The 26906-nt window shown below is 43.3% G+C and overlaps 2 protein-coding genes across 3 annotated transcripts in view; one reads left to right on the top strand and one right to left on the bottom strand.

The window, feature by feature from the left end:
• RBFA (ribosome binding factor A) overlaps positions 1-26906 on the bottom strand; it is a 32217-nt gene that overhangs the window by 4183 nt on the left and 1128 nt on the right. The window contains exons 2-3 of the mRNA XM_048508528.1: positions 21388-21529; positions 17100-17117 (exon numbers count right to left, since the gene is read on the bottom strand). Of these exons, the coding sequence (XP_048364485.1) occupies positions 17100-17117; positions 21388-21529 (160 nt within the window). The remainder of the gene's footprint in view (positions 1-17099; positions 17118-21387; positions 21530-26906) is intronic.
• On the top strand, positions 3075-13200 carry LOC125439144 (nuclear transport factor 2-like). Of its 2 annotated transcripts, none has more exons than XM_048508066.1 (5): positions 3075-3405; positions 6840-6947; positions 8680-8751; positions 9213-9311; positions 12801-13200. In XM_048508066.1, the coding sequence occupies exons 2-5, from the start codon at positions 6849-6851 to the stop codon at positions 12912-12914; spliced, it is 384 nt and encodes a 127-aa protein (XP_048364023.1). In that variant the 5' UTR covers positions 3075-3405; positions 6840-6848; the 3' UTR covers positions 12915-13200. The 2 variants fall into 2 exon arrangements, with proteins under 2 accessions (XP_048364023.1, XP_048364022.1); XM_048508065.1 differs by lacking the exon at positions 3075-3405 and adding an exon at positions 3612-3694.

Raw genomic sequence — 26906 nt, 5'->3', positions numbered from 1 at the left:
CTCTGTTTAATCCCAGTTTAGACTCCCAGTTTGTGGAGAAGGAACATATTTAATTTCATCCGGATACCTACATTCAGACATAACAAGGTATCCAGTATGAAGACTTTCAAAATCAAGAAGCCTTAAGTTGTGCTCCGCACATGAGAAGAGGGAGCAAGCAAGCATGAAAGGGAGACAGATTTATATCCGTAGTGCATAAAATTTCTAGCTGTGACATATGCTGCCATTACCAAACATCCTGAAAAAATACACTGATGGACTGTTGATACGAATGTCAACTAAATACTTCTGATTTTTTATTAGAGTGTTTTTGCTTTATATTGTCGTAAGTTTTGAGTTCCAGGGTGCGGGGGGGATAGTGTTATAATGCAGAACTGTGGTGAGTGCAGGTCATTTTCTGTGGATTTTGGGGGTTTGTGTGTATGTGAAATGTCAGGCCTTACTGTCAGAGCACACTTCCAGCCAAAATTTAAGTGCTGATTCCAGTGGGAAATATCTAAGCCTGTGGTTTTCTCTTACCCCCTTGAAATTAATGGGACTAAATAGTGGTGATTATAACTATTTAAGAGTTGAAAACTTGATGGCAAAACTGAAATATTAGAAGCTGTCTTTGCATTATGTTCAGATATGTTTCAGAGAGCCTATATGTGGTCTTGTGTTTACTTGAAGAGTATCAAATATGTTATAGTTTATCCAACTTTGCCCCTTTCTTGCAGCGAACAAGGATCCGGATCTCTGGACCCCCCAGATTCTCCCATTCTCTCTAATCTGTTTGGAGTTGATCATGAAGATTTAAATAAGCAAATACTTGAATACAAAAACATGAGAAAGGACGAAGTAGTAGAAGGGATTGGATTGTTACAGCAGCAGCAGGAGCAGCTGGCTGAAATACAGAAGCAAAAGAAACTGAGAAAGAAAAAAGCCAGGAAAGCTTCTGATGATCTCACACCTTCGAAATATTTAGCGGACAAATATAATGAAGATTATTGGGACAGTGAAAGTGAACTGGAGGAAAGTGAACTGGAATATCAATTACAGGAAATAGAAGATGAACTTGAGACAAGAAAATAGAAACACAAAGCTTAAGTGAACTTCAAAAAACTATGGCGCAGCTCAGAAACCATGTTCCTGTTTCATGGAATGTGAATGGACCGAAGAACCACTTCAAGCCATGTTGTTCTTCACAATATTCTGTATAAAATTTATTTCTCCACAGCACAATTTTGAGTTCCCTGGTAGTAGATTAAATTGAACATTAGCCCAATTGACCAGCTCTTTCTTTTGGCACACTCCCAGCCAAAATTACATGCGGATTCCAGTTGCTATTTTTTTCTGTGTGAACCTCTGGATTTGCTTATTTTAGCCACTGCTAATGAATGTCATGGCGCAGAGTGGTAAGCTGCAATACTGCAGTCCAAGTTCTGCTAACAACCTGAGTTCAGTCCCAGCGGAAGTTGGTTTCAGGTAGCTGGCTCAAGGTTGACTCAGCCTTCCACCCTTCTGAGGTGGGTAAAATGAGTACCCAGCTTGTTAACCTGCTCAAAAAAATCTAAGAAAGTGAACAAGGCTTAGTAAATACTATGTTGATTTTCCCTCAGTAAGCTTTGTTTCTCACTGTGCTTAATAATTCTCTTTAATCAGTTTCTACTAATTAGCTGGAAAAAAGTTAGGCTAACTGGCCTGTAATTTTCTAGATCCCCTCTGAACCCCCTCTTTAAAAATGGGGGTGACATTTACTATTTGCCAGCAATCTGGCCCATAGGCCAGTTTTAGTGATATATTGTATATACTTGTTAGCAGAGGCGTAGCTAGGGAAAATGGAGCCCAGTACAAAATCTCAGCCCTCCCCCCATGTTCATTTGTGTTTTTTGTATTTTTTAGTGTTTTTTCAGTTTTTGGCCTGCAGGGGGTACATTTTAGGCTAGCAGCACCGAAATGTCAGGTTATCTTTAGGAGACTCTCCTGATGATACCACCAAGGTTTGGTAAAGTTTAGTTCAAGGGGTCCAAAGTTATGGACCCTCAAAGGTGTAGCCCCCATTTCCTATTAGCTCCCATTATTTCTGCCATGTTAATTGATACCAAATTATGTAGGGTGGTGAGATCCGCAAAGGATTGCAAAGAGCTCCAAATGGACCTTGATAAATTAGATGAGTGGGCTAAGAAATGCCAAATGCAGTTCAATGTAGCAAAATGTGAAGTGATGAACTTAGGGGCAAAAAATCCAAACTTCACATACATGCTACAGGGGTCGGTGCTATCAGTCACAGACCAGGAAAGGGATTTGGGTTTCTTAGTTGATAGTTCCATGGAAATGTCAACTCAATGCATGACAGCTGTGAAAAGGCAAACTCTATGCTGGGGATGATTAGGAAAGGAATTGATAATAAAACTGCAAATATTGTCATGCCCTTATATAAAGTAGTGGTGCGACCGCACTTGGAGTACTGTGTTCAGTTCTGGTCACCACATCTCAAAAAGGATATCGAAGCGATAGAAAAAGTGTAGAGAAGGGCAACAAGGATGATTGAGGGATTGGAGCACCTTCCTTATGAGGAGAGGCTGCAGCGTTTGGGACTCTTTAGTTTGGAGAGGAGACGTCTGAGGGGGGATATGATTGAAGTCTATAAAATTATGCATGGGATAGAAAATGTTAACAGAATTTTTTTTTCTCTTTCTCACAATACTAAAACTAGGGGCATGCATTGAAAATGCGGGGATTAGGACTCAATAAAAGGAAACATTTCTTCACGCAACATACGTGATTTGGTGTTTGGAATATGCTGCCACAGGAGGTGGTAATGGCCACTAACTTGGATAGCTTTAAAAGGGGCTTGGACAGATTTATGGAGGAGAAGTCGATGTTTGGCTACCAATCTTGATCCTCCTTGATCTCAGATTGCAAATGCCTTAGCAGACCAGGTGCTCAGGAGCAGCAGTAGCAGAAGGCCATTGCTTTCACATTCTGCATGTGAGCTCCCAAAGGCACCTGGTGGGCCACTGCAAGTAGCAGAGTGCTGGACTAGATGGACTCTGGTCTGATCCAGCAGGCTAGTTCTTATGTTCTTAAACATTGGACATTCAGCACAGCCATCTTTGCATAATTTAATCCAGCGATGCAACCAGCAGAGCAAGTAATCTTCCTTGAATACGGATCAGGTATGCTTCGAAGCATCCATCAAAGCCCCCCCCCCCCCCCCCGCCCCGCCAAGAATTTGAACATCCTCCGAGGGGACGGCGCCGAGGCTACTATTGGCTGGAGAAGTTCTGACGTCAGAAAGCCAAATGCTTAGTGTGAGCGCCACCTGCTGGTCATCCGGAGCGGCATCACGTATTTGCAAAGGGAGTGGAAAAGTTTCGCCCGGGATTCCGAGTGGCGGCAAATTCAGAAGTTGCGGTTCTTTCCGTGAGTTGCATTCTCTCTCTCTCCCTGCCCCCACCCACCTGATTTCACTGGAAACACCTGGAGAGACGTAGCCACATACGGTTTAAATCGGATATGATGAAGTTTCAGAAGTGCCTAGTTTTCTCGTTTGCATTTCCATCTTAGCGGCTTTCGTATTCACCCTTTCCGGAAATCCGAAGCTTTCCCCCCATCCTGCCTTTTTTGGAGGCTGCTTGCAATAGGGTGGAAATGAATGGGCAGGCGGCTGCAGTGTGCTCCCCAGCTGGGTAGTGACGGGAACGGCTGGGAGGTAAAACCAGTGGGAGGGGGAAGTAAAGAGCTACAGAAGGTGGCTAGAATTGAATGGGATGAGGGCTGTGAAGGAGAAAAGGCAGTTTGCTGTGTGGCTCGGAGGGTGCTCCCGCCGCGCTGTGGTTTTGCGTAACTTCCTTTTGCAAAGCGGTTTGCACGCTGTTGCTTGCATCGGAGTGGCCTCTTGCAAAAGGGCCTCGGGGTGCAGGCAGCGCTGCGCTTGCGACACCCCATCGTGGGGAGCAGCGCGTTCCCTTCTCTTCCCGCACGCGGCCGAGCAGTCGGTTGCCTCTAACCGTGAGAAGCTCGGATCGACCGTCGGATCGGTCTTGCAGTAAACTCGTGCGTTGGTCAAGTCTTCAGACTCTCTTAGAGAAGTTTGCAGATAGTGAAGTAGCTGGAGCGCATTACCGGGGTCATCCTCGGGCAGACATTGAAGCTGCAAAGGAAAACGGAAGAGCCGATGAAGCAGCTAAGGATGCAGCACGGTTTGCTCCCAATCGGCAAGCATCGCTTATCCCTGCATTCTCAGTTTAGCTGATTTTACAGTAGGACAGCCCGATCACTGAGGCATGCTTACTCGACACTGAGCCGCCTTGTGTTTGGGACTAGGACAGTGATGGTGAACCTTTTCAAGACCGAGTGCCCAAACTGCAATCCAAAACCCACTTATTTATTGCAAAGTGCCAACATGGCAATTTAACCTGAATACTGAGGTATAGAAAAAACAGTTGGCTCCAAGGCGTGTGTTACTCGAGAGTAAGCTTGGTGACAGTCAGTGGCTTTACTTTGAAGCAACTGTGCGACGCTTCAAACGGGTGAATCACGACCCTAGGAGGGTTTACTCAGAAGCAAGCCCCATTGCCAGCAACCGAGCTTACTCCCAGGTAAAGGATCACGCTTTCATTCTTCCCATGAAAATCAGTAGGGTTTAACAGCGCTTAACAGGGTTACCTACACTGCTTCCCCAAAACTAGGTCTTAGGTTTAATGCTAATAATCTCCCTGAAATAATTACACTATTATCACATGATGAACTCTGTGTACGCGTGCCCACAGAGAGGGCTTCGAGTGCCACCTCTGGCACCATAGGTTCGCCACCACTGGACTAGGACGTGCAGCCTTGCTTTAAAATGTTGCAGTTATGGATTATCCTCTGCACTCCCCCCCCCCCCATATTACTAAGTTCAATACATGGTTAAACTTCAGTGTTTTCCTCTGTGAGGCGGGAGTACCAAATCGTGTAAGTTTAGAGACAGCACGGTTAGCTGGGGTGCTGTGTGGTTTCCGGGCTGTATGGCCGTGTTCTAGCAGCATTCTGACATTTCGCCTGCATCTGGGGCTGGCGAATCTGATCCTCTGAAGATGCCAGCCACAGATGCATCATTAGATCCTCTGAAGATGCCAGCCACAGATGCAGGCAAAACATCAGGAGAGAATGCTGCTAGAACACGGCCATACAGCCCGGAAACCACACAGCACCCCAGTGATTCCAGCCATGCCTGCCTTCGACAGCATGGTTGGCTGCTAGAATTGGGTTTGTATATATAGAAACCGTGTTCAAGTCTCTGTTGGTCTATCAAGTTTGAATTGGGAAACTCAGGAATTCAACCTTGCAAATACATGCAAAAAAGTGCCTCTCTCTGCTATGCGTGGATGGGTGTGTTGGACGTTGGTTATATCGGAGATGTGGAGGACACATTTGGATGGATTCCGCATACTATATTTATAACCAGTTGCAATTGTTATAAATGAACTTGTTTTCCGAAATGGAAAACAAATTCATTTAGAACTATTGCAGATCGTTATAAATATGCTGTGTGGAATCCACATTGGTTTGAATAATCAACCTCTGCTGCATCAGGAGATAATTTGTGCAGCCCAATAATCTGTATTTACTCAAAAATAAATCCATTTTGTTACCCGGGGCTCACTCTTTTAGTCTCCATACAGCATAGTTGAGAGCACAGAAAGGGCTCTGAGTGTTACCTCTGGCACCCGTGCCATAGGTTCGGCCATAGGTTCGCCACCGCTGCCCTGTTTCCTTTGTACTGTCCCCCCCCCCCCCCCCATCTTCCTAACACTCATAACTGGATCTCCTCCCTTCCAAAGCAGTGACAAAAGGAAAAGATGGAGGCACACATGGAATCTTCTGGTATCGTTTCTGGATAATAATAGAAGCATTTGTCCATGTGTTCTTTCTAGTTCTCTTCTGAAACCCTGGAAGAGGCTACAGGTGAAAAAAAAGAATGATGTGTTATAAAGAAATATCATGTTGTGGGTTGGGAGGTAATTTAGCAAGGAGAAGAGTTGGTTAGTGTGTCTGTTGATGGATGTCCAATCTCAGAATCAGCCAATAAGCTTGTAGCTGCTAGCCTTTTCCTTTCTTCCATGTTAATTGGCAGAGAATACAAAAATAACAATTTAAATACATGCTTTTTCATGTCTGTGTATTTATTAAATCATACCTTGCCTTTGTGGCAGCTTACATTGTTTTTTAATATTTGTAGATGAGAAACTGATACTAACAATATTATAAGATACACACTACAGAACTATTATAAAACATCAAGTGTTCATGCTCCAAATTAATGACTCATTTTATTTATTATTGATATTTATTTATTTGATTCCTATGCATTCCCTCCCTTCGCAGGCTTGGGTCAGAAAAGCATTCCATTTTCTGAATTTATCAGACACTTGGCCGTGTTGTAAACAAATTAGTTTACATAGACAAATGCACTCTGTTAATTTCTTTAAACCAACCCTCCTCCTTCGAGACAGCAGCTTACATTGTTGTCCTCTCTGTTTGTATCCTTACAACAACCTTATGAGGTAGGTTAGGCTCAGTGTGTGTGATTGGTCCAGGGTCACCCATTTAGCTTCCATGACAAAGGGAAGATTCAACTCTGGGACATCTGGATCTTAGCCTTACTCTCAAATCACTACACTACATGTCTGCTACTGAATTTGTCCTCATTCATGTTCAATCCTGTGTATATTCTCTTGTTTCATTGGGACTGTACTGCGATATGCAGAGCAGATTTTGCTTCAATATGTGCAGTGCAAAAGTTGTCTGAGTTTGCCTCTGTGATCCACATTTTTGTATAATAAAAATTCCATAAAGTTCTGTTTTCTTTGCAGGTGCACAAAATGGCAGAAAGGCCTATTTGGGAGCAAATTGGAACAAGTTTTATACAGTTGTATTATCAGAAGTTTGATTCCAACAGGGAACAGTTAGGTGCCTTTTATGTAAGTGTCAATATAGCTTTGTTTTAAATTCTTTTTTTATTGCTTTAGTTAGTTGATTTCTATCCCATCCTTCAAATGCATCCCAGGGCGGGTTATAACCATTTAAAAATGCTTCCCACGTTACAATAGAAACAGCATTATACCCAGATAAAAATTCCTAAAAACACATCTAAAACTAAAAACATCCCTAAAATATCCCTAGAAACAAAACCGTACCTAAAACAAAAACCTACCCATCAAAAATACATATCTAAAAACATACTAGCACATATTCCCTACCCCCCTGGAACGTTCAACAAGTTCCAAAAAAGCCCAGTGGACTGGGTGTAGATGGCATCAATAATTCAAATACTTGGCGAAGATCATGGTCTTAAGCAGGCACCAAAAGGTATATAGTGTTAGCACTTGTCGAACCTTTATTGGGAGGGCATTCCATAAAGTGGGAACTATTACAGAGAAAACCCTCCATGCAGCCCCCCCCCCACCTCAGAGAGGGAAGGGACTGCCAACAGGGCCCTCCCCCCATGACCTCAGCACCCGGGCCAGTCTGTATGGCAGGGTTTCCCACAAATGTGGTCCCAGGCAGTTTAGGGCTTTATAGGTCATAACCAACATCTTCAATTGAGCCCGGTAGCAAACTGTGAGCCAGTGCAGTTCCTTCAGTACCGGCATAATATGCTCACGGCCTGGGGTGTTAAGAGTTAGCAGCCAAGCTGCAGTATGCTGCACCAGCTCCAGTTTCTGGACTGTCTTCAAGGGTACCCCCACATAAAGCACATTGTGGTAGTCCAACTTAGAGATTACCAGAGCTTGGACAACTGTGGTCAGGTCATTTTGGTCCACAAATGGGCAGAGTTGGTAGCGCCCCCCCGCCCCCCCCGGAGGACCCCAAATCTCTCACCTGATCCTTTTGGGGCAAAATCGCCCTGGCAAAGGTGACCTTCTATGAACTGGACTTTAGAACCTGGCACAAACAGCATCTCCATCTTGTCAGGATTCAGCGTCAATCGATTCACGCTCATCCAAACTATGACCTCCTCCAGGCAGTGCTCCAACACCCCGCACTGCTTCACCTGATGAAGATGGAATCATGAGGAACAGCAGTCCTGGGAGCCTCCAACACCATCTCCGAGAGTGCCCCATCAACTCGGACAGGGATGCTGTTGAGCAGCAGTGTGTACAGTGAACCAACTGCAGCCCTGTTCTGTCTCTATGACCCAGTGACATGTACAATCCCCCTATCCCAGCTATAAAGCAGAAGGGGACATCTGGTGATGGTAAAACCTCTTTATGAACTACAATGATCCTTCTGCCCCATTCCACCTGTCTAGGTTGGATACCCCAATGGGTATCCAAAGCTGCTTGCATCCGTCTCCTTTTGATTTTATCCTTACAACAACCCGTTGAAGTAGGTTAGACGGAAAGCGTGTCACTCATGAAAAGTGAGATTTGAACCCAAAAGAGCGTGACCCAGCAAGAAATCGATTTGAACCTATCTTTCCTCGTTCCTAGTCCAGCACTTTAACCACTACATCACACTATCTCTCTACTACATTTTGCATCTTTCTTTGCTGCTGGGATACAAGAAGTAATGAGGAGCTAAGTAGGGGGCACTTGTGAAGGGATCTCTCTCAAGGTATCCTGCCTAGGAATTATTTGTTTGCATTTTAGTTCAGTCTTTTAAAAGTAAATTACTGATATTTGTTTTACTCTCTGTCTCTCTTTTTTACAGACAGATGCTTCCTGCTTATCATGGGAAGGGCAGCAGTTCCAAGGGAAAACGGCCATTATGGAAAAATTGATGGTATTTGACCGCTTAGCTCCTGTCATTGTATTGTTCATTTTATGTATGTTATCTTGCTGTCTGTTTTTTAATGCTTTTTAAAAATTAAAAACACAGTCTTTGAAGGAAGTGATGGGGAATTCTATTGAACGGACTTTGTCATTTTAAATAATTATACCCTGCTTTCTTCCCTAGTGGTGACTAAAAGCAGCTTATTATATCAGTTTCAATTATATCATTGTCCCCCTCCTCCATGTTATCCTTGCTGCAGCAACACTTTGAGGTAGGTTAAGCTGAGAGAATGGTGGGTCAAAGGTCACCCAACAAACTTCTATGACAGAGTGGGAATTCAAACCTGGTTTTCCAAGATCTGTCCAACATTATAGTTACTACACCAAGTTGTGTCATTCTTATTCAGAATTCCAGATACTTCTATTATCCACTGGAGAAGTATGTTTAACATAATTTTCTTCTATAAACAGAGACTTCCTTTCCAAAAAATTCAGCACAACATAACCTCCCAGGATCATCAGCCAACTCCTGATAATTGTATCCTTAGTATGGTTGTTGGTCAGTTGAAGGTAAGAATTGACAATTGTGTCTTTAGTATATGTGCAATTTTTCCATGCTGACAAAAACAAAAAGGAATCTTGCGGCATTTAAATGGTAGCAGGTTTGCTATGGTTTGTGCACTGGAATTCACTTTATATTATAATGAGAGACATCACCCTATGAGAATTTATGCCACAATCAAGCCAATTATGCCACAATTTTTACCGCAGTGAGTTGCGCTATAATTTTTGCTGTAATGGAAGCACCTTCTCCTGCCTACTAAGTCTACTCTACAGAATTTCCCTCCAGTCATTATGGAGCAACACACAGGGTTAGGAGCCCCAGGTTTCCCTAATAATATCCTGTTTGGCCCAGATAGCCCTGCATATCACAATGAATTCAGGCAATTCTCTGTCTCTCTTCCATTGTTCTCTACTGACAGCTGCCTTACAAAAGTGCCATCAAGGGAGAAGGTTTCGGCTTCTGCCCTTCAAACCTCACTGCTGGAAATAGAGTCAGAGCCAAGTGTTCACTTGTAGTCCGAAGGAAATCCCTAGTCTGAGTATTACTGATGCGCGCTGTCTGCTGATTTTTGGCACAGCAAGGAATTTTTCACTCATTCAGATATATCTCTGTAGCTACAAGGGCAAGGAAGCTACTATTTTCAGAATGAAAGCTAGGATTTTCACTTTTCAAAGGGATCAGTTTCATGATTACATCAGTCACAAATCTTTTCTTTATATCCACCTTTGAAACCAGATATAACTTTGCAGCCTATTCAAAAATATATCTCATTAGCCAGCATCCCAGCTGATCAATAGCTTCCACAGAAGACTGAGTATTGTGGTATGGTTAGCTGACTTGTTCAGCTGTACAATCCTATGGAATAAAAGTACCAAAGCGTATCCAAATGTGGTGAATTAACAAATTCCATAATCAGCCAGTCATTCCTTTTAAAAAAGTGACTACTCTTTCAGTATTAGACATGTGATCTCCAAGACACTGCTCATGACCAACTGATGGGGCCCATCTGCTCCTTCCCGAAAGCACTTTTGTCCAAAGCTAACAGTCATTCCTGGCTTTCCTCTATTCCACTGAGCAGGAATCTACATTTCTGAGGGAACCCTCAAGTTTGCAAGAAAAGAATAATTTTTTTAAAAGAACACAAGTAACAACTTTAGCTGTAAGAGTTGAATTCACACTGAGATCTTACAAGCAGTGGCGTATCTGCCTAGGGACAAGGGATCCACTAACCTGGTCATGTGGGGGGCGTAAAATTGCCCCCCCCCCATGACCAGAAAGATGGCAAGGCAGCAGAAGTCCTTCTGCCTCGTCTTCGGGTGCCCTCAGCCCACCCATTTCGTAATCGACGTGGGCGGGGCCAAGGAAGCCTGAGGACACTGCCCCCCAAGCCTGTCCCCCCCCCCAACTTCCAGTTGGCAGCAGGGGGGTGAGGCTCGTGGTGGCACCCCCGAGCCCTGCCCCCAGGTGTAGCAGGGGAACACCCAGAGAACGACTGTCTCCAGGTGCCATTTCCCCCCCATACGCCTCTGCTTACAAGACGGACAGCCGCATCCAAAGCTGGAGGCGGCAGGATGCAGTGCCGTTGCGGCACCATCCTACCACCTCCAAGAGGGCTTTCTGGTGGCACAGGGAGCTAGAAAAAGCTCTGAAACTCCTCCACTGCCAGAAAGCTCCATAGGCCTTATAGGACGTAAGCCACCAAAAGAGTGGCATAAGTCCAGAGCCTGGGGTGCAACAATCCCAACCCTAAACTGTGGAGGGAGCTGACTAATGTTGGCAATGCCCCAGCCTGCCCCCACACTGGCATTCGATTGGGATTCTAGTGGAGCCCTGCCGCAGCCCAGACTTCTAGGTTTAGTGGTGCAGGGCTGAGGGACGGGCAGCCGCTGGTGCATCTGCCATCCCTGTGAGGGTAAGTGCCCCAGGGAGGGCAAATGTGTTGATACATGTCCACATTGTTCCCAAAAGCCCTTTTAGTCCCACTCCTCATTGGATGGGGCTGTATGTTGTGAGACTTTAGTGACACTTTTGGAGATTTCTAAGGAACACTCAAACAATGCTGATGGATCCAAGCCTCAGAGTCGGTGATGGGTGAGGTGAAATATAGAATGGAGGTGAGAGGAGTAGAAAGGAAATCTTGAAGATAGGAGAAGCGAAGAAGAAAAGGTAGGTTGCAGGGACTGAAATAAAACCTGAAGAGGCTGTAGGGACAGCCAGAGGTAGAGAAAGGGGCAAAACACGTGAAGAATGGGGAAAATTAGACATCCTCACAAGTCTTCATGAATCCCCCACTTGTAAGTTATTGATGCCAGAATAGAAAACACAGCGCAGTTAATTTCAAAAGCAATTACTTTCTTCCATTTATTCACACATGTGTCCTCAATCACGAAACAGGCATAATGAAAACATCTGTGACAAGTAGCTGCCAGGGTCAAGAAGCTTATTAGATTTGGTTTCCTCTTGACGAATTTCCTATGCAGTCCACAACATTATTAAAACAGAGTTCCACCAAACCTTGTAATTTACAAATAAAAACCATTACACATACAAGGTGTGGAGTGAGCAAGAAGAAAATCTTGGGTTTGCTTTGACATGGCAAGTTTCAGATCAGTATGACAACCTGGAAGATTCATAGACTGATTACAAATCATCAGTCAAGCGGCACGTTTTGTTTATATCCCGCTTTTCAGACAATAGCTTCTGAAAGCAGCTCATATTAATCCTAGAGTCTTGGGCTCCTCCTCTCAGGTTTATAAAGTTAAAAGGCAAGAGCCCAAGGAAGGGGTTTGGATAGAAACGGTACAGCTCAATCTTGTTGTTTTGCAATGAAATAGCCAGTTGGCCCTAAGATCAGGTACATTCTAATCTGGAAGAACCCGCTCTGCTGCTTGAGCTGTGGAGGCTTATCTGGGGAATTCAGATTAGCCTGTGCACTCCCACACACGCCAGCTGGGTGACCTTAGGCTAGTCACAACTTGCTGGAGCTCTTTCAGCCCCACCCACCTCACAGGGTGTTTGTTGTGAGGGGGGAAGGGCAAGGAGATTGTCAGCCCCTTTGAGTCTCCTGCAGGAGAGAAAGGGGGAATATAAATCCAAACTTCTTCTTGTTCAGTTCAGCTGGCTGTTTGCACCATGATTGAATCATGTACTCTGTTTTATGTTTTTTTATATTTAGGGGCGCAGGCTGTGGTGTGGGTTCTTGCCTTTTGGGGATGGGGGTCCTTTGCCCTCCGTCCTGGGTGGGGTGGGAGGCAGTGTGGGAGAGGTGGGGCAGGTGGCTTGTGCAAGTGGCAGGGCAGGGCAAGCTGGCCTGAGGGCGAGTGCGGTGCGCAGTGCTATTCTGTTTTATTAGAAAAAAATGGACCGTTTCAGAGAAAGTTCTAAGAAGCAGTAGTCATCCCTTCTGTGCTTCTAGCTTAACTGAACATGTTGAGTTGGTTTGATTTGAATGTGTTACTGCATGGGCTAAGTTTGCTTTTCACCTTTCCTCGTAGGTAGATGATGATCCAGTGATGGGATTCCACCAGTTGTTTATCCTCAAGAATATTAATGACAAATGGATTTGTTCCAATGACATATTTAGGCTTGCTCTGTACAACTTTGCCTAAAACATCTGTTCTCAAATATATCAAGTCTTGAAATTTTTGGTAAAACAACACATCGTGCAAAAATCTTTCTAATGTAACTTTATTTGGCTTTGTAATTAAAAAAGGTGTATATTCCGTTGAAACACTAGATGACAACATTGGGATGGTTCCTCCAGCATATTGCCTATTTTTCTGTCTGGTGTGTGTCTCTAGTGTATACAGTCTTGTGAGAATGCATTGTGCTCAACCCACTTAAACTTGGAAAAATTATTTTTATATATATATATAGTAAAATCTTGAAGCCCTATTACTGCACCTGAGAGAATATTGCTACTGCTAGCTGATTTGTTTTGTATTTTTATATGGTAATATGGTGAAGGTAATTTCAGTGAAATTTATTGGGTCTGTATTTACGTGATGGATATATGCTTTCATCTTCATGGAGGAAGAACCATTAGTTTTGTCATGACAGGCAAACTGTTGGCAACCCAAGTGCATCAGGTAGAAAATAAAAGTCATTGGTGTCAGGGCATGCAAACTAAACACACACTACATGAAACTGATATTCAAAAATCATCTTATGATGACTTCACATATCACAATGTGGCATCGAGATGTATCTTAATTTTGTATCATGGAGTGCATTGTACTTTGCCTTACTTTGCATATCACAAACTGTAGACAGCATATAAACTCTATGTTGGGATGCAAATAGTGTTACGAATTATCTACATGGAGAAGAATAGAGTGCTGTTAATACCTCTTGAGCCCAGAACCTACATAACTGTATGGGTGCTCTACAAAAGAGGAGGCCGTGTATGCTAGGCTACATACATCCTGTCATAATCAGGATTTTTCCACAGTATAGATGTAAGACAGTGCCCCCGGATATCTTGCAAATACATAGCTAGGGGTGTTCCAAGTAAAATCAACATCAAAAAATTGCTTATTACTCTTATTTTTGCGACTCGGGCTTTCAAGTTTATGATGAGTCCCTCCCCCCCGTGTGTTCCATTTGCAAGACAGGATGTGTTCTGTTTGGAAAATATTGTATACAAATGCAGTGTATCATGCATGCGCACACAAACTGGGGGTCAAGGACTTTGGATATTATCATTACAAATTTTTAACAGCCCAAAGCTGTGTAAAGTTTTGCTTCCCTGTAAGAAAAGAAAGGTTTCTAGCCCTTGTGCTCATGGAGCAAACCTTCGCAATTGTTTGTCTGAATATGAGGAATGGGCCTTCCAGTGAGCAGGGATTAGGCGTAAACTGAAAAATACCTCTCTTTCCATGGAAGTATGTTCTGTGCCTCTATTAACAATCCTGTTCCATAAATCCAGAGAAAGATAGGTTTATGAAATGTGGGTGCTAGTCTGCTCAAGTTAAATTAAATATTCAAGAAAATAAATGGTAATATTCAAGAAAACAAATGGTAATACTAGAGAGAGCCCAGTGGTGCAAAGTGGTAAGCTGCAGTTCTGCTCACAACCTGGGTTGGATCTGCACTTCTTCACAGGATCCCAAAAGAAGTCAGTTTCAGGTAGTTGGTTCAAAGTTGACTCAGCCTTCCATCCTTCCAAGATTAGTAAAACAAGTACCTAGTTTGCTAGGGGTTAAATGTAGGTGACTGGGGAAGGCAGTGGTAAACCACTCCATAAACATGGTCTGCCCAGTAAATGTCATATGTGGTATCACTCCATGGGTCAGTAATGCCTTGTGCTTGAATAGGGGACTGCCTTTACCTAAATGTTCTGTATTTCCCCTGCATGCAGGAAAATTGGAAATGCTGGGGTACAGTCTGTTTGCTTCCTGCTTGAAATTTTACGTAGCAGCATTAGTGCTGTAGCCCTACTTTGAATTTGGCTGCAGGTACTTCTGATGCCTCTTTGACATGTATGCTGTTTCAACATTTCCATAGCTACCTGTGAAAGTGGATTCATCAGTGGTGAACCAAAAGATTCACAATGCCCCCTCCTTCACCTTAGTCTTGTGTTGTATGGTGTTAACTCTCAACTGCAACTCCAAAGGGTAGGAAGGGCCATATCCCATGTTTCCATTGTATTTATCCCCTCGTTTCCTGCCTTGGTTTGTACATTATTGCTGCGGTTGCCACTGTTTAAACTGGTCACTGTTTAATATCCATTTGATCTGCAGCAATTCTCAGGTGATGGTCATGTAGCTCCATGTTGTGAAAACTTCCCTTCCACTGCCCATTTCAGCAAACTAAACTTCTGATAAAGGAATAAGACACTTTTCTGGCCAGTTGGAAACCTTAATTGCTACTTGCTAGTGCTCTGTTTTATCTGGCAGTGGAACAGGCTCCCCCCCCCCCCCTTGTATGAATGAGGTAATGTATGAGGAGAGCAATATCCTGAGGAGGTTCAACATACCCTCCATTTTCTCCTCATCAAAACTAAAGCATAGCGCAGTGGATGTGTCTTTATAGGTTGGATTTCTTTCTGTTCAGGTTTTGTCACTAGTTTTGGGTTTCTGTGTTTAACATTAGCATCTAATGAGTGATTTCCCCCTGCCCACACCCCCAAAAGCAGTGCTCAGTGCTGACGCAGAAAGTTCATAACTTGTTTGTGTAATACCGGTTATTTAACTACACTTTCCACCAAACCCAAACTTTCTGCACAAATCCCCTAAAACGTTTCTAAAACCTTTTCAATCCTTCCCACCCCCCTTTACAACGATATATATACACACTCACCCCCTTGAAACAATTCCTGGCCACCATTACGTGACACCCCCCCCCTTTTAAAATTCTGTGTTGAATTGATGCCTCGATGCTTCACAGCTTCGTGCTGCATTCTGTACTGCTCGTATATGCAGTGCTTCAAAGATTGGCCTTCCAAAAACAAAAACAAATGCTGCAAATAAACAATTGAGGAGGAACTGAGTGAGCTCAGAAAATGGTGCCAAAGAGAAAGTTCAGGGGAGCAGAGAAGCATGGGAAACTTGTTCAATAGATCACAAAGCAACTGAAGATGTTTACAAAACATCAGCCAAAGAATTGTTTTAAATGGAAATTCATTCAAAAAGTTTTGAGGATGGAAATAAAGCATTTGGGGGTAAAAAGAATGTGGAACTCCGTGGAGGAAATGTTTTAATTCCTGCCTCAAAATGTTTTAAACGGTTTGTGAGGAAGGGGCCTATGAAGTATTAACTCACATGATTTGTTAAATTGGCACTGAGTTCAAGGGGCTGTGAATAAGTTATTAATGTTATGTTTGGAAAGCTATCTGGCCGCCGCCTACTAACTGACATTTTAAAGGTCTGGAACTCTTAACGCTGGCAGAGTTCCAATTCTATCAGTGACCGGTAGAGATGAACTGGAGACCCAGAGCAGCAATGAAATTGAATACATGTAATTTGGAAAGAAGAGACCCCCCTTTTTTAATGCTATGTGTTCATTTTGGTAATCGCTTCTTCCTGCTATTATTCTGTTGAATTTGAACTGACTGATGACTGAAGCTTTTTTTTTAATCTTTTGAACTTTGGGGACCATATAACAGCCTTAATGAGTTGCTTGATGGATTCTTTTCAGCTATTCTAGTTGTTTTTTGGAAAAACAAAACTGCCTGGAAGGAAACTAAAGAAAATAAAACAGTGGGTGAAAGTCATGCATGTGTAGTAAAGAAATGAAGACGTCAGATAAAATTAATTCAAATGCTGTAGCTACAGTTGAAGATTTGTAAAATGTGTATATACAAATACCTTGCTTACTACATAAAACCAAGAAGTTCAGCATGCAGTCTTTCAAAAACCACTGTGACCTAACAACTTAATTAAAGCTATCTAATGAGTCAGTTGAAAGCTCCATTTTCTCCATTGGCTCTGCTTTTATATACATTTGCAAGCAAATACGAAGAGGTCAACATTTGTAAGCAAATATGAAAAGGTCAATCAGAAAAATACCCACCTTTTAAACTGAAGATCAAATTGTCATGACCAAAAATACTGTGATCTGAAAGTTTATAGGCTTAATTTAATTAAAAAGAGCAAACACCTATTCTCCAGACAACATAAGGAGTCTGTTGCAAACTGGAAGAATCTTGGCAGGAACTTTGAGATGGATAAATATCACTTGCAAAAATAAAATGAGGTCAAAATTCATGATAAAAGCGGGATTGTCTCCATTTAATACAGAAGGAAAGGAAAACTTAGTATGTATGAAGGGGACCCAATAGAAGATATATGCACTTCTTTTTCATAGAGAACCTTTCACTTTTAGCATTGGGACATCACAAGAGCGCAAAATTGTTGACACTTGAAGCAGATATGGTCTTAATCTCCATGCTGATACGGGAATTGTATTTTGAATACAATGCAGGCCATCAGCTTTAAGACATTAGAACTTAAGAAGAACCCTGCTGGATCAGACCAGTGGTTCATCTGGTCCAACAACTTGTTCCACACAGCAGCCAAACCAATTATCCTGGTGGGCCAGCGAACGGCACGGAGGCCAAGGCCTTCCCTGATTCTGTCTCCTACCGCTGAACCACTGTGGTATGAGGGTACCTTTTGTCACCAAGGACGTTGGCCACTGATATCCACAGCCATCAATCTGTGTCATCCTCTTTTAGTGCTGTCTGTGCTTGTGACCATCACTAGATCCTCTGGCAGTGAATTCTACAATTTAATTACTGCTTGAGCAAATAAATACTTCCTTTTGTGCATCCTGAATCTATCCATAAACATAATTGAATGCCCTCAAGTTTGATCATTATGGAAGAACAACCAAGACAAAGGAACCAATTACAAAACATTCCCCCAAGATATGGTAAGTGCCTCTTCTGCACAATATATTGCCGCACAGTAGCAATTGATCTGTGCTAATTTTAATGCTGTAAAAATATGCCATTTGCATCTAAGAATAGATATGCAGCACACTGTATTTGTTGCTAATAACTCCAGGAACAATTATGAAGCCATGCACAGAGAAGGTTTAACATCTCAGTTTTACAGGTTGCAGAGATAAGTCTGCACTACACTTAGTACTCATTTGGCAGTTCTTGATGGCTTCTTTTGCCTTTGTTTTGTTTTGTCCATCTAATGTTTATGACAATCCATCCAAATATAAGATGTATCAAATGATGATGATGAATTAGATTTGTAGGTTGCCCTTCCCCTTGAAGGCTCAGGGGGGCTTGTATCATAAAACAAAACAATAAGATAAAAACAACATATTCAGTACAGTCCCTAGCTCAGCACAGGCACAGGTAGCCCAATTCGGGGTGTAGGTGTGTGTGATAGATGAGTGGTGGCTGAGCGCAACACAGCACTGCTGCCACCAAAAAGGTCTGCAGCACCATGCTTAGTCAGCCTCGTGGACTGTTCCACTCTTTCTGCTGGCATAAGTCCGTGGCAGCAAAGCAGAGTGTTCCCAAGCTGAAAGGCCTCAGGAAGCCAACTAAAGTCATCTCTGCTTCCTGAAACTGCCCACCAGCATTGATGCGGATTCCTGAACACTTGAAGAAGAAAAGAGGAGGAGGAGCTGGAATAGTTTAGATTTAGAGCCCCCTTTTCTCAACTGTAAGGAGACGCAAAGCACCTTACAAACTCCTTCCCTTCCTCTTCTAACAACAGACACTTTGTGAGGTAGGTGAGGCTGAGAGAGTTCTGAGGGAACTATGACTATTTAAGATCACCTGGCCGGCAGGCTTTAAGTGTAGCAAAGGATAAACAAACATGGTTCGCCCCAATTAGAATCTGATGCTCATGAGAAAGTGGGGAATTAAACCTGAGTCCACCATTCTTAACCATGCTGGTCTTGTCTGTGCCAGTGTCTTGCTGGCTTTGGCACATCTCAGATAGAAGTTCAGTGCATTTTAAAGGTATCAAAGAGTTTTTTTGTGGGGGAAGGGGCAGCCAGGATGCCCCCAGGTACCTGGTGCCCAGGGCAAGAGCCTCCTGGCCCCCCTCGCTATGCCTCTGTTCTACCCTTCATGAAGCATCAGAGCCACCATAAAATAGTAGGGATGTGTATTTGGAATGTAGTAAAATTACCCCAGCTTTCACTAAAGAACTGAAAAAACTGTATCCAAATTAAATTTTTGGAGGTGGTGCCCCTAAATCTGTGACTATACACTGATTTCTGGTGTAAATTTACTGCACTTGTATTCTTTATTATTCAAGTGTCAATAGCAATACCAGAGCAAGGTGATATTGGTTGCAATCCTATCCAGCAGGCATCTCTAGCGATCACGATCACTTTGGGAGAGAGTAAAGACATGAATGACAAGGACCAAATATACTGTACCAAATACTTGATTTTTAAAAAATCAAACAAAAACCCAGTGGCACCTTAAAGAGTAACAACCTTAATTTCCCTATGAGCTTTGTGGGTCACAGCCTACTTCATTAGGTGCTACATGAGCAAAAATCGTATTGGGAAATTTTATGAGGCAGGTTGGATGGAGGGAAAGGAGTTAAACTGTGAATCTCAGTGGAAGGGGGGAAGGAAGGGGTTGATGTAGAAAGGGTAGTTGCAAGTCCCATCATAAACAATCAAACTATCAATTATGAGATACATCAGAAGTTCAAACAGGTAAGCTAATAGTTGAAGGGAAAATTAACTGATGTTGTTCTGATAAAACAAATTAAGAACAGCCAACTAAAATGTCTTAAAAGTGAATCCAATAGAGCTATTAGAAATTGCAGTGACTAAAGAAACTCAAATCTCTGTTTAAGCCAGGATGACATGTAGCATTTTTAAATAAGTTCTGATCCAGCATTTTCATGTTGTATATTCCTTATGATTTTGGGGGCAGGAGGGGGGAGGGTAGCACCATAACTTTCTGGTCTGTAGTTGTCCATTCAGAGAGAGAAAAATCCCCCACCCCCTAGTTTCTGGATGTTGCAATTTCTTGTGACTGATTGGTTTACACAGATTCTCTCATGCAGAGACCAGCACATTTGCCCAATGTCAACAGTAGAAAGGCACTGCTGGCACATGATGGCATATATTAAACTGATGGTGCCTAATTTGGTGAGCCCTGGGTGGTATTTTTTTAAAATACCTGCAAAGTGTGGCTAATGAAACAACAAAGTTTGCAGCAGCCAATACCAAAATCTTCAAAAACACTGAGCTAAATTGCCCTTGGTTTTGTGAACAATTACAGAATGACCGCAGAGCAGGAACAATTTGTTGGTAACAGCAAAGTGATGCTCACAAGTTTTGTCCATTACTGTTCAGGAGCCCTTGTGGGCAACTCTCTGAAAACTTAATATAAAAAACCCCACAAACTTAATATAAAAACCCCACAAACTTAATATAAAAACCCCAAACAAACAATTTTATGTTCCATATGAGGAGAAGCTAACAGCTTAGTGCTCTTCAACTATGAAATTAAACGAGAAGGCATCTTGATGCTCACTGTATGTTTACTATATGTGAGTGCCACTCATGAGTCACAAGCTTCCAGTCTACCTTTTCTTCATAGGGAACTGGTGCAGATATGTTGCTATGATTCTGAGAATTGCAACAAAGGTTCAAATGGATTAAGTAGCAAGAACTGTGGATTTCTCCCAGGTCTGCTGTTTGACTAGCTGTGGCTGATCCTTGAGCCTTTGTTCGGTTAGCACTTAAAATCTTGACTCCCCCACCCCCTTGCAAAGATCTTATATTCTCATGCTATGCAGGAATGCCATAGCTCAAGTAGATACAGATGTTCAAACAATACAAATGAAAATCTATCTGAGCAGGTGAGAAAAAAGCCAACAGATAACTGATACAACCTGCAGAAATGGGGGGAAAAACAATCAAGGCAAGTGCTCTGTAAGCAGCACACAATATAAAGACACAAAACCACATCTGGACTCTCTTGAACTGGGCTCACAATGTTAACATGATAGTCATGTTTAATTGATAGTACTTCACAGAGTACTTCACCGCTTCTTTGCACTGGATTACAGCCTTCTGTGATAACTGGAAAAAGGATATAGAGAATTAACGTTTCATGCAGTATTATACTCAAATGAATATCCCAACAGATTTCAGACAGAAGGAAATACTATTGTAACCAGTACATGGCTGATCTAAAGAATATTGGAATCTATGGACCTGCTGAACTCCCTATTAAAAGCAATGGCAATGAGGAAAGCAAAGGGTGATGTTTGGAACAGTGCAAAAATTAAGACAACCATACCCAAGGGAGTATTGGTTGCTGTCAGGCTGGAAGAAGGAGGAAGGTCACCAATTACTGATGCTCACATCCCATTTGGAACAATACAATCCCTATGGTAATCCTTCCCCAAAACGGAATCCTTAAAAAAGGTTCTGTAACTTCCGGATTGTTGTTGAAGATAGAATGAGTGTGATTTGGTTTCTCAGGTCACCCAGGCACCATGAGTGCTACACCAGTGGTACACAGTTCCATACACCAACTGAGGAAGGTATGGTTGTTTGTCAGGGCACTCTCTTGTGATCAGTAACTAAAGTCACAAGAAATATATGCTCAGAGGTAATTATGACCCGTGTGGATCATACCTTGTGACGAGCAAGGATCTCAAACCTTTGGAGACAAAGATCTGGACTGTAGTCACGTTGTACTTTCTCATCTTCTTTTTCTGCCATCCTTCTCTGGAAGAGATTGGCCCCAAGGACCAATGGCTGGGAAACTGCCAGGGCACTGCAGTGAGAGTCAGAGATACGTGAAAATCTTGCAGAAGTTGCAGTGCTTCTTGACCATGGAGACTTTGACACACAATCCAAGTCATTACCAGTTTGGATTCAAAAATGTTGTTGAAGGATTATCGGAGGTTGCATTAGTTTCTGCTGTAGCTTGGCTTCCAATTCAGCCCGTAGCAGGGGCGTACCGCCCAGGGGGATATATGGGGACAGATGTCCCCGGGCTTCAGCCATTTAGTCATGTGGGGGCGGAAAATCGCCCTGAACCCCTCCTCCTTCTGTTGTTTGGTTGTGATGAGAGAGGGCGGCCAACCATATTGTGCCCCCCCCCCCCGGAAAACTCAGATTTTGTACCGGGCAACATTTTCCCTAGATACACCTCTGGCTCACAGACGTGTCTGCCAAGCAAGCACAAATCTAATATGACATCACAATGATCATTTTGAACCAGGCAGGGCTGAGAGAGGAAAAATGTGGCCAGAGGATCACATGTATCATACAGGCAAGAGGCCTTGAGGTGTCCCGTACCAGCTGAGACAGTTTGCTTGGAAATGCCTATTGCAAAGGGAAAGACAGGATCAAAACTGAAGCTGAAGTTTTGTTGGAATAGTTTACTGGACTCCCTGGTCATAGATGAAGGACCAATGGCACATTATTACTTGTGTAGCAGGACTGCTAGTAGAGGATGTCTTGGAATGTTAAGAAGTGCTTCACAGCAACAACATAAGGAGATATAGACACAGAGCAAACCTGTAAGATCATACCACTACATTGTTTCCAGGAAGAGTATTTTGTTCTCAGCCAATCCCAGAATCTATAGAGGAGGATAACTAATGATGGGACAGATAATTCATTCCCAAGAGCAAACCATATGATGCCTGATGGAGGAACCACAACCATTCAGAAAGTCCAGGTAGATGAGCCCCCCCCCCCACTTTATTCTGATGCTTCCAAACAAGAAGGACTGACATATCATGAAATGCAACTTGAGATCAGCAGAAGTGAGAAGTAACAGAGGCTGCCTCAGAATGGCCAGGACGACAGACATTATCTAGATCCTTTTCAGACTCGTTTCTCTCCTGGTGGTGGTACTGAGAAAGCTTTGGTCAACCAAGCGGATTGCCTGTGCTAAAAAAAATAGACTGTGCTCTTTGACACCACTGGTGATAGTATTTACAATCCCCTGTTATGAAGAGACCAGGGTGTACAGCTCTGCAGTGGTTTCGATTCTTCCTGGAGAGTAGCCTTCAGATGGTCGAGCCTGAAGCGTGGCATATTTCTTGTCTCGCCTATGTTGGAGAAGCAGAACAATCACTCCAGCTGAGGGGAACAGTGCTGGAGGACAGGATCAGAAATCGAGCAGCCTGTCCTCGGTGAATGTTCTCCTTCCTGTGTAGCTTCAGCTCTGTGGGGGAAAGGTATGCACAAAGAGTTTACCCCCTCCTTAAGCCTCAATACTGACTGAGAGGAGTGGAGTCATAAGGGAATTTTTGATGATTTGCTCAGGTTTAGTGCCCGAAGACAACACCACTGCATCTCCCACAGCCACTGCTCCCCCAGTCCTCACAAGACAACAGAGCCACATATCCTGTCCTCCTGGGTTTCTTCCTTTCCTGACATACCTGCTACTAAGGGACTTGTCACAGCCGATCAGTTGCGATGGTTGATTCGGTTCTGTCTCGGCGCCAATTGGTGACTGTTGGCCTACTTGTGGAGTTTATTTTGCAGGGCTCCACTGGGATCCATCTTACCTCCCCCTCTGGTTAACATCTAAATGAAACTGCTGGCTGATGTCTGATGATTGAGTGAAAAAGGTGAAACTTTATCCAGATGATATGGAGGTACTGTTGATTGAGAACGCAACTGAGTAGAAGGTAGAGCTATTTTCTTTGGATAGGGTGACCCCTTTTGAAGTCTTGATTAAGCCTGGACATATCTTGGGTATGTACTTGAACCTGATGCTTGATTGGATGCTTGGATAAGTGATAACAGGTAACAGTGGTGTTTCATTCCTGCTAACTCAAGCTGGTTTACTATTTGTTTTTCTGAGTAAGAATGGTCTAACGATAATTCATAATTTAGTGGCATCCCAGTCTGGACTACTGTAACAAGGTCATGGGTCACCCTTTGAAGACTATAGCTTGTCCAAAATGCAGTTAGCTGCTAGGTTGTTAGTAGACTGAGCCGTTTATAACTTATAATGCTGATTTTCCCCAACATCTGCCTTATACTTGGTTTCTAAATCCAATTTGAAACACTAATCCTTAGTTTACCTAAGAGTGCTCCTGTTGATTAACTACTGTCTAGTTTCATTCATATCATTATGAGCAAGGTAGCTGGGCAACTTCAGAGATTTCTGAATGAAGTTGGATTGTTTGGATTTGTTCCAGTCTGGTCCTGATCATGGGGCTAAAATGGGCTTGGTCACCCTGGTGTATGACCTGCACTGGGAGACAGTGATGTTTCGACACAAAATGGAGTGCAGGGCAAGAAATAAGCCCCCCACCTCCCCGCTGCCTGGCGGAAAACTCATTTCTTGCCCCAGCCTCCATTTTGTGTCGATACGCCTCAAAGCTGGGACTAGGGAAGGTATCTCTCTTTGCGACTGCAAACTGATGGACCCCAAAGGACACGGAAGGTTGGGGAGACTCAGAAAACCGAACTTGTGGCCACCCTGCAAGTCAGGGAGCTGCCATTTGTGCCATTTTCCTCTTGGCGGCCAGGCCCCATCTGCCCTCTCCACACCCCACCAGGTCTACCTGGGCTCCTTCTCCAGCTGCTCCAGCCGCCACTTCCATCCTCCCACCCATGCTTTTGGCCAGGCCCAGGTGGCTCCTTCTCTCCTGCAGACCTCGCAAGCGGCTCCAAGCCCTGCCGGCAACTTAGGGCGAGAGGTGGCGTCTTCCCTGCCCTTGGGCTTCCAAGAGGCTATGGGGGGCACAGCTTGGCGGCGGAGATCCAGTCTTCCCAAGGGGAAGGAGGAGGGGTGTGTGTGGGGGGTAATCCCCCCCGATTAAATGGGCGCTACTCGGGGAAATTTGCCCCCATATATCCCTCTGGGCGGTACGTTCCTGCCTGTTCATTCTCCTGGATCTCTTGGTGGCTTTTGACACCATCAGTCATAACGGCCAATGGGTTCATCTCAAGAGTGGCACAAATACTGGTACATGGATGGGAGAGCGCCAAGGAAGATCAGGCGCCAAGGAAGATCAGGGTTGATGAGCAGAGGAAGGCAATGCAAGCCACCTCTGCTAGACTCTAACCTTGACAATCTTGTAAGGGGTCATTACAAATCAGTTGCAACTTTATGGCACTTATCATTATACTATTTAGCAAAGTATTAGTAGGATTTTCTTAAGTACATATATTGCAGGTATATCTTAAAACTAATCCAAAGCTATATCACGATCAGAAGCACATCTTTCCATGACATGCCTTTGAAGATGCCGACATAGATGTGGGTGAAACATTACGAGCTAAAACTAGTTAAAACTACCAAACCTCAGCCACACAGCCTGGAAATCCCACAACAGACAACAAAAGAGGAGACATTTCCAGTGTTTCAAATGGGGACACTTCCAGTTCAGATTCTGTTCCAATCATGGAATCTAGGATCAAATGGATATAAGTACTTTTATTCACAAAATGCTCAGCAAACATGGAAGGATTATTTTTAAATGCAGGGGGGAAGGGTCAAAAAGTCCCTCAAGTCCTCCAGTAATATCAGTAACATAAGGTGAGAAAACTGACCAACTGTGCCACCTCCTGTGGCTTTTATCTGTCCAGCTCTATGGCAGTCTGTCTTTGGTTGACATGGCCGCCTCTGCTCATCCAGAACCTACATCAATGTGCACTCCTTGGAGTTATCCAAATAAATTCATTTTCTGGTGGAGGCCTGTAAATTTTGAGTGGGTCCTATGATCCATGGCAATAGAAAGAACCCAGGTATTCTACTCTAGCGGCAGCTGAATGGTAAACATTTTCTACCGCAGTCAAGAGAATCCAACAAAAGCCACAATTCTGTTAGGCCAGTTCTCTGACTTCCTTGAAGCCTTCTAGGTGACCCAACTGATTAGACACCACATTCCTACCAAAGCAAAGGTAGGAATGTGGTATCTGCATGGTCAATACAGGAATGTGGTATCTATGTGGTCAATATAGCAGAGCTCCAAATAACGACATCAATATCCTTTCTCTACTACTCCATCACAATAGCATAATGGGTTGGGACCCTTGCATGCATTGCAGAGTCCCGCCTTCCAGGTTGTGGTCTCACAGAGACGCCATTTTTTTGCTGCTTCTTGGAAGGGCCTCCTACTTGTAGAATGTGTAGAATGGAAGAGTGAAATGCTTCTCTTAGAAAGCAAGCTGAGAAGAATAGGATGGTGAGGCAAGGTCATTTAGAGCTGAGGATTCTTCCATAGCTTCAACCCTTGGCTACAGCACATCTTTGGTTGTGTTTCTTCATCCTCTTGGTCATTTGTTTACTCCCCTGGGCTTGTCACTGAAGATGTTGCAATTTGCCCCTACTTCCTGTCATATGATTGTGATGTCACTTGCTTACCCCCTTAGTAGGTTTTGTGCTATGGATTAGGTGGGTCGAAGGTCCTGAAAGGAGGAGGTAGGAATACTGTTACCTCTTTGATTCACACGTTTTTACCCCTGGTCAGTCTTTTTCTTCATGCTATGTCTAAGCAGTTTCCTAATCTCCCCAACTCATTTTGTTCAATCAGAAAGAAAATTAGAGTCTACGTGCTACTGGAACCATTGTATTGTTTTAATTGTTGATTGTTTCTTACATAAACTGTTGGGTGTACACAGAGGTGGGATCCAACCAGTTCTCACCACTTCTCTAGAAGTGGTTACTAATTTTTTCTGAGTGCCGAGAAGTGGTTACTGAAGCAACCTCCCTGCCCAATAGGTGTGTGCGTGCGTGCGCCGCCGCCACTGTTTGAATCCCACCATAATCGGAACCTGTTATTAAAATTTTTGGATCCCACCACTGGGTGTACAGCTGTTGAATAACAGTTCTTTACCTTGCTGAAATGGTTTAAAAAGATGATGTAAGATGGTATAGTACTCTAGCTGCTGTTTTACAAAATTATTGGATTAGGCTTCTGTTTGTTGAAGAATTCTCATCAACATTTTTAGATGATTTCCAACAACCTGTAAACAACATTGACTTGAACTTATAATAGGGTTGCTACTTTGATGATGAGGAAGATAATTTAGATGATGTCTTGGAGGACATATTAAAGTTTCTATTGAACTGCTCCTTGGGTTGATTTCTTTCAGGAAGGATGCATGAAGAAGACCATCCTTTTCCTATGGTAAGGTGTATGAGCTACTGCAAAGAGTGAACCTTGTGAAACACATTT

This window comes from Sphaerodactylus townsendi, linkage group LG09 (genome assembly GCF_021028975.2).
Source record: "Sphaerodactylus townsendi isolate TG3544 linkage group LG09, MPM_Stown_v2.3, whole genome shotgun sequence".
In the NCBI taxonomy this organism is placed as follows: Eukaryota; Metazoa; Chordata; class Lepidosauria; order Squamata; family Sphaerodactylidae; genus Sphaerodactylus; species Sphaerodactylus townsendi.
Note: the sequence above shows the minus strand (reverse complement) of the source record. Positions and strands in the feature narration are given on the sequence as shown.

Excerpts from the sequence above, each read along its gene's own strand:
- LOC125439144 (XM_048508065.1), top strand. The coding sequence starts at position 3,638 with ATGGGCAGGCGGCTGCAGTGTGCTCCCCAGCTGGGTAGTGACGGGAAC. Across the intron at positions 6,948-8,679 it reads AACAGTTAGGTGCCTTTTAT|ACAGATGCTTCCTGCTTATC; the intron begins GTAAGTGTCAAT and ends TCTTTTTTACAG. Across the intron at positions 8,752-9,212 it reads CCATTATGGAAAAATTGATG|AGACTTCCTTTCCAAAAAAT; the intron begins GTATTTGACCGC and ends TTCTATAAACAG.